Source organism: Cicer arietinum, chromosome 5 (genome assembly GCF_000331145.2).
Source record: "Cicer arietinum cultivar CDC Frontier isolate Library 1 chromosome 5, Cicar.CDCFrontier_v2.0, whole genome shotgun sequence".
NCBI classification, from domain to species: Eukaryota; Viridiplantae; Streptophyta; class Magnoliopsida; order Fabales; family Fabaceae; genus Cicer; species Cicer arietinum.
In genome coordinates this window covers 56818524-56826586 of record NC_021164.2, presented here as the reverse complement: position 1 = coordinate 56826586, position 8063 = coordinate 56818524, and the positions used below count along the sequence as shown (strand labels likewise).

The 8063-nt window shown below is 24.8% G+C and overlaps 1 protein-coding gene across 1 annotated transcript; it reads right to left on the bottom strand.

Moving 5' to 3' along the window:
- Nucleotides 1-2520: 2520 nt before the first annotated feature.
- LOC101501287 (uncharacterized) lies at nt 2521-5889 on the bottom strand. Its single transcript, XM_004500381.4, has 5 exons — nt 5863-5889; nt 5526-5753; nt 3918-4008; nt 3705-3831; nt 2521-2780 (listed from the first exon to the last, which is right to left on the bottom strand). Exons 1-5 carry the CDS (start codon nt 5883-5885, stop codon nt 2677-2679), a joined length of 573 nt encoding a protein of 190 aa, XP_004500438.2. The 5' UTR covers nt 5886-5889; the 3' UTR covers nt 2521-2676.
- Between the last annotated feature and the right edge of the window lie 2174 nt (nt 5890-8063).

The window sequence follows — 8063 nt, the reverse complement described above, 5'->3', positions numbered from 1 at the left end:
ATTGGAGATGATAATGAATGAAGTCAATTCCAACATAATTCAAGATTTTGTTCAACAATTAATTAGTTGAATTTGATTCCTAAATCAAATAATGTGAAATTGAGTTCTTAATTAAATGAATGAGTTGAACTTAAACTATATATGGTTCGGATTTTTTGGTTTATGAGCTGCTCAATTATGTATCTGTATATATATAATTGATTTATTGACTAATATTAGTATTGTCATGGTTGTTGTTCACTAATTTTTATTTATCTCAATTGTTGGTTAACTATGTTTGTGATAGTTATTTATGTTACTAATTTTGTTTGTTGATTATATTTTAATGAGAAACTCTAATCTAATTTATATTTTTTAATTAGATAATTTTTTCATCTAAAAGATGATATTAAAGGTCAAAGATGTAAAAATTGTGTTTTTTAAATTATGTGATTCAAATTAATGATTCGATCCGAGTTGTTTACAAACTTGAAAGTCGAGTTCGAGCTAAAAAAGTATTTGTCATGGTTGTTGTTCAAATTGTACAAATATTTGTATAACTTTATCCTCTTCATGTTGTTCACATTGATAATTGATGTTCAATGAATTTAACGTGAGTGTGTATTAATGATGTCGAGTTAAATGTTTCATTAAATATGTTTCAAATTATGTGAATCGGAATTAACATTCTTGACCATGTTAAGTAATGGTTCTATAATAGAACTTGTATTAGTTCAATAATTCATTGAAAGAAATATTCAATTTAGTCAAGTCTCTTTCTCTTAATTGTTTTAACTTTATTTCAAAAGCTAGGAGTTTGTGAGTTTGAGTGTGTGCTTGCGTATGTTATTTGAGAGCTTGTGTGAAAATAATGGTACTATTCATGAGGTAATATCTTCTTATACTCCTCAACATAATGGTCTTGCATAGAGGATGAATAAGGGAGTTGTTAAGATGAGTAAGACTAGGAGCATGATCAAACAAAATAATTTTTCTCATGTATTCTAGAGTGCAGCACTCAGTGTAGACACCTATCTTATTTCTTAGGAGTGGAGTTCATAGCTTTACTTAAAGGAATGACTATGCACGAACACAAGTTTGCAAAAGATATTCTAGTGATGTTCAGAAAGTTGGACAATATTTCATCTATTCCCAACTAAAACTACTTTACAACTGAACAAGTGCGAAGAAGAGGAAACAATATATGCTACAAGGTTCAAGAAATTTGTGGGATCTCTTAAATATTTGTGCAATAGGATTCCAAACATTTCTTGTGCAATACGAGACCAAATATTTTAAAAATGTTGATTGATGTGGTGATAAGATAGAAAGGAAAAGTACTATAGGTTATGTGTTCAAATTTTTAGGTGTACCAATTTCTTGGTGCTCTAAAAATGAGCCAGTGGTGGCACTATAGATCATCATGTGAGTTAGAATATGTGGCTGGTAGTTATTTAGCCTGTCAAGTAGTTTGTATAGATTATGTGTTACAAGAAATTAAGTTTGAGGTTAGGAAGCCTATAGTGTTGCAGACAGACAATAAGTCAGTTATAACTCTTGCTAGGAATTTTGTGTCTCATGGTAGATCAAAGCACATTGAGATTAGATTTTATTTTCTTAGAGAACAAGTCAATAATGGGATGCTAAAGGTAATACATTGCTCGACAGAGAAGACCAAGTTGTTGACATACTAGTCAAGCCAATGAAGAATGATAGGTTTATACTATTAAGAGAACAATTATATATTGTATCTTGTGAGAATTTGAATTAATGAGGTCTATTGTAGTTAATTCATAAATTATATTTTAGTAGTTGTTATACAATTATAACCATTTAAAATTGTTTATGTTTTGTAATGGTGCTATAAATAAAACTTGTACAAGCTCAATTATTCATTAAATTAAATACTCAATTCAATAAATCTTTTTATGTCAGTAGTTTTAACTTTCTTTCAAAACTATGGATAAGCCTTTGAACTTGTAATAAAACTTGTACAAGCTCAATTATTCATTAAATTAAATACTCAATTCAATAAGTCTTTTTATGTCAATAGTTTTAACTTTCTTTCAAAACTATGGATAAGCCTTTGAACTTGTGATCTGAGCCTATCAGTTTATAGTTTATGAGTCTAAATGTGAACTTGTGTGCATTCTTTGTGAGCTATGACATCACTTTTTAGAAGGTGTCATGATCTATGTTCACCTTATTCCTCTCCACCATACCCTAGTTCACCCGAGCGTTCCCATTATATGTGAGCCCTAAATGTGAGGACTAGGTTGTAAGATAAATTAGCACTCTCCCATTATAGAAGAGTGCACCGTCATTTGATAAATGATTCCATAACAACATTAATCCAAATTCTTTAACTTTTGAACGTACTCCTTTATTCCATAACACCGCCAACACTTTTTTATAATTTGATTTATCATGACAATGTTGTGACTGAGTAAGAAATATCTTTATATTTTTTGTCTAAAAAAAAGTCTCTAAAATGTAAGATAATAGAGGCTTTTAAATCTACAATACACAAAATATTCATAAAGATAATTTAGACTTTTACTTATACTTTAATTAATAATTATGATTAATTACAAAGCACATGATGAATGAACCATTTATTTACTTATTTATTTATTATTGAAGCCCTTTATTTTATATATCATAATATTAATTATACATAATTTCTTCATGCAGGGTTCAACGATTGCCTCGGAAATTCCTCGTCCCAACGATATGAGTTTCTTTGGCATCTTTATCTATTTTCATCTTCTCCAATTCATTTTGTATCCTATGCATCTCAGCTGAATAGTTTCATCCAATCACCAAAAAATAAATCATTAGTTAAAATATCAAAGAGCAAAATCATAAGAAAATTATTAAAGGGTGGGTATATTGAAAAAGTTGAATTATAAAAAAAAATTATAGATAACATAAGAGGAATAAATTATAGTTTCCAAACAAATAGTTTAGTAGTTTGACTAGAGACATGAAAGAATTACATGCAAGAGCTTTAAGATTCAATCTCTAACACTAATATTTATCTACCTCTAAGAGACACACACACAATTTACTTCGAGGTAATAGATATTTTACAACTTAAAACTATCCGTGTCAATTAATTTAGACTCTTAAATTTGTAAAATAGCAATTTAATTCCTTAAAATTAAAATATCAATTAATTTTGTCATTTTTTCAAAACTTACACACCATAATTTTAAAAGTTTTATGCTTTTTTTTATGCAACAAATTAAAAGATACGTAAGTCAATATGTGTGTCTTTTATTGATTTTGATAAAGGTTAACTAAAAGAATTTAATATTTTGATGGAGGAACTAAATTAATTAATATTCTTTAATCAAAATATAATTTACTATTTTGTAATTTTAAGGAATTAAATTGACAAAATCTTAATATTTTAAGAACTAATAAAATTTCCATAGTAAAAAAAAAAGAACTAATAAAGAATTTTCTTAAACAGTTCAACGTTTTTGTAATAATTTAATTTATATACATCGATAGTATAAATATTTTTTGTACTATCAATAATAATCATTAAATAATTAAAAATATTTTACTTTAATCATAATTGTTTCAAAAATCACAATCATAAATAATTGTGATGTACTTACAATGTAAAATTTGTCAGTAAATAACAATTAAACTCTTTTTTTAATAATGTGTTATGAGAATGATTATTGAAAAAAAATAAGGGTTGGAGAAAAAACCTTTGAGAGCCTCCACATTTGAAATAACATTAGTTTTTGTTCCTCGCAGTGTATTACGTTCAGTCTCAAGGAGTGATCCAACATCTTTGAAAAATTTGATCATTGGTGTCTTTTCAGAAATACGATGCTGCACAGTTAAAGAGTTTAGCAAATTAAAATTCAATTTGTGATCAACAATATATATATATATGGATAAACGATCATAGAAGTTACCGATATGGTCTTCTGTTTTTCTTCCAAATTTTTTATATGAGCATCTATTTTCAGACGATATGTTTTTGAATATGCTCTACTTTGTTCACGCCTAAATAGCATATTAAAAAAACAATTGTAGATCAGGGTCATATAGTTTTATACAGATAAGAAAAAAAAAAATTGGTAAAGTAATACATTATCATGAAAGTGAAAGAAGAATATATACTTACATAAGGTAAAACATATATACTCTCTAAAAATTATGTTTTACTATATCAAAATTAAATTAGTCAATTTTAATAGATAACATATATATATATATATATATATATATATATATATATATAAATAAAAAAAAATTATTGATAAAAAAATTCATAATATTTATATATACTCTATTTTTTATTATACCGTAAAATTTATTTTAAATTAAAAATAAATGAATATGATTAAAAAAATGATGTCTTTAATTTAAAATTTGAATTAAATATATATTTTACTTCATTTTTAGAGAGAGCATATTAATAAACCACATATATTGTTGATTGTTCAAACTAATGTCTCCATCAACTCTAGCTCTACACTATTAATTTGTTAATTATTCTTTTCTCTCTTATTGGCCGAGAAATAGAAAATCCTAATCCGAAAATCTAGTTTATATTTTTCAGAGGGTATTAATAGTCCAGTGGGTTTGCCTTAGTGGTTTTTAGTACTAGGGCTTTTTTTTATTACAAAAATACTGAAGAGTATAGATTAATAATGTCATGTGTGCATGCAAGGAATATTTGGAAAAATTCAATTTCCGAGTGTTTCCATCTGTCAATTTTTTTTACTTTCACTTAAGTTTCTAATTTCCTGATTCATTAAATTCATTTTTCAATCAAATTAATTGCTTTAGATCACTCAATCTGAATTTCATATATATTCTCACTCTTCTTTGACGCATTGTCTTATACATGTATGGCGTGCATGTGTTAATTAATGTAATTTAATTTAGATCTGTCATTAATGTCATTAAGAAGATGCAATTTAATTATATAAATCGATCCCGGTCTTAATTTACGAATGCAAAGCATAATAAGAGAACTAAAAATACAAGCAAATTTTAAAAATACACTTGGAGTGTATCATTTACTAACAAAAAAAGGAATATCCATATAATTGTGATACATTCAGATATTAGTGTTCACGCATTAAACAATCAAAATATCTGTATATTCAAAAAATTAGGAACAAAAGATAAATATTGAATATTAAATCATTTTAGTCATTAAATATATGATGTGATATTCATTATTGCTCTAATATTTTAATGTATCGAAATTATAAATATATCATAAATATCTTTTATTATTGACAATTTTGTGGAGTAAATTGAGAAAAAGAAGAAAAACATATTTAAAAACTAAATTGATCAATTAAATACATATTTAAAAATCAAACCAACTAATAAAATATATTTTTTGTGATAATGTCTCATACACACATTCACATAAAATCAAATTAATTCCATATATTTTATAGAAATGAAAAATATACTTGAATTTTAAAATAATCTTATTTAAATAAATAAAAAAATTGATTGATATTTAAAAAATTAGGGATTTGCAAATTAACTCAACCCACCTTTTATCATCAGGATCTTGGGTTAGACCCCCATTAGGGTGTGGGACAGGGACCCCATGTTCAGCAGCAGGCTTGGCATTGTCTATATTATTATTAGGTAAATGCCTATTATTAATCTCATTTTCATGATTAACATTTGATGAAGATGCAAGTTGTGGTAACCTTTTACCACTTCTTATGTGGGAGCTTGTTGATCCTTCCATAATACTTCCTTGAAAAATGAATAGCCTACAAAAAACAATAAAAAGAAATAAATAAATAAAAGCTCAATTTTAGAACACAGAAATTATTATTTATCTTAGGCTTGCTAGATTAATTTGATGTAGAATGTGCTTACAGTAATAACACGATAGCAAGCATTGGCAAAGATGAGTACTCAAATGAGAATTCTATCATATATATTTATATATAAATGGTTTAAGCAATATTGAACATATACAATAAATGGTTTAATTATCCTTTTTTTTTTCATTTAATTTAGTCCAAATTAGGCAAGTAAAATGACAAGGTAAATTTATTAAGGTCGACAACTTTTTCACGATTTATACAAAAAAATACTTTTAATAAACTTTAAATTGTTATAAAAATAAATAAAGTTTGATCAATAAATAATTATTTTAACTAAAATTTATTCTAGATAGATCAATGAATTCAATCTTATCTAAATTGGTTTAAGGCTAAAATCTTTGGTAGAGATGTACAAATATCTTTAGTGGAGAAAATAAGTGGAGTGAAATTCAATAAATAAGAATATATTAGTGAAAAAATAATAAAGATTTTAGTATTTTAAAGTGATAGATATTTTAAAACAAAAAAAAAAATATATAAATGTGACTTTTAATATAAGACGGATGTAATAGCGCGCATTTATAATAAAATATTATTAATGGAAGATTAATTAATATTCATTAAAGATATTATTTAATAGGTTATAAAGTTCTAATTTAATTGACATATATCGATATTGGTATATTAAACAGCTCGAAAGTCGTAAAAATTGTTACCATCTATCCTATTTTCAAAAATTAAATTGAAGTTCTACAGTCCTAATCCATAACATAAAATATTTAATTATTAAAATTGGGTTACAAATGTATCCATCAAATCACACATGATACTCCTTTGTTATATAGTTCATAAAACAACTTTAGAAATTATTATATTGTGAGATGTGGTTGAATGCATGCATAAAAAAATTATGCGAAAAATACATACAAATTAAATTCTAAAATAAATACATTAAGTATTCTTTTGAATATCTAGAAAATTCAAAATTTAAATTGTGAACCATCTCCTTTTTGACAAATAAATTGTTTTTATTTGGCAAGTCATTAAATATAATATTTAATAAATTAATTTAATGCAGATTTATAAAAAGTTGTAGTGTAATAAAATGAAATTTAATACTTAGAAATAGAAAAATCATCTATGTAACTTTCATAAAAGGTGGTGTATTAAATAAAAATATTTAAAATATGATTTAATAGTATAGATATGAAAATATTTGATATTTATTAACTACGGACAAATAAATATTTTATTTAATGTTTAAAATAAATAAAAAAGTAAGTATTAATCCAACAAAATTAAAAAAGTGGAAAAGGTGTTTTTGATTGAATAGATTTTTATATAAACAATTGAATAATTAATGAGAAATTAATATTAATATTTTATAAATGGATTTAATATTATACAAATTAAATATGTGTATAATTTGACAAAGATAACATATTGCTTTCTAAATACATATGTCTTTAAATATAAGTCACATTTTAAATTACTAGAAATATTTATTATTATTATTATTATTATTGTTTTAAATAATATATTTTTATATAATACTATCATTCTCTTGGAAGATGAAAACCCTGAAGTTCAATATATATATATATATATATATATATATATATATGAGTATATAGAATTAATAAAAAAAATGGTGTTTTAGAAACATTCGTACATAAAAGGGACACAACAGAGATTGTATTTGGGTTAGGCCAACACGATCAAACTTGTATAGGTTGACCCAAAACCTAGGTTGGACTGGTTACGGTTGAACTTGGTTCCACACCCATATAATCTGGATTCAACTAGAGTGTGAAGCTATGCGTATATGTGGGGTATAATGATGAATGACCCCATTATTTTTAATAAGTTCGAATTTTTTTATACTTAGTTATTCTAATAATATATATATGTAGTTACTTCAGTTAAATCTATTTGTTCAAAATTTGTAGAAACATGAAAATAAAAATATTATCACTTAAATAATAGATATATTCATCTTGTTTTGATATTTCTAGTCTCTACAACAATTACATAGAAAACTTTGTCGGTAGTAAAATTTATGCTAGGTTCTGTTTTTTATGTTTGGTCCATTAAAAAAATTTATACTAACTTTGTCGCTGATTCAACTAATTAAATAGGTTAATCATTTTTTTAAGGAGCAGATTAATTGTTTAGTGAAATATTGTCACCATAGTTACGAAGTTATTTGTTGAAATTTAATTTCATTTCTAATATATATATATATATATA

What these genes read in the sequence shown, in the direction of transcription:
- LOC101501287 (XM_004500381.4), bottom strand. Translation starts at nt 5,885, where the DNA reads ATGCTTGCTATCGTGTTATTACT. An exon ending in CTTGCTATCGTGTTATTACT is followed by an intron (nt 5,754 to 5,862) that starts GTAAGCACATTC and finishes TGTTTTTTGTAG; the next exon opens with GCTATTCATTTTTCAAGGAA. An exon ending in AAAAACAGAAGACCATATCG is followed by an intron (nt 3,832 to 3,917) that starts GTAACTTCTATG and finishes TTAACTGTGCAG; the next exon opens with CATCGTATTTCTGAAAAGAC.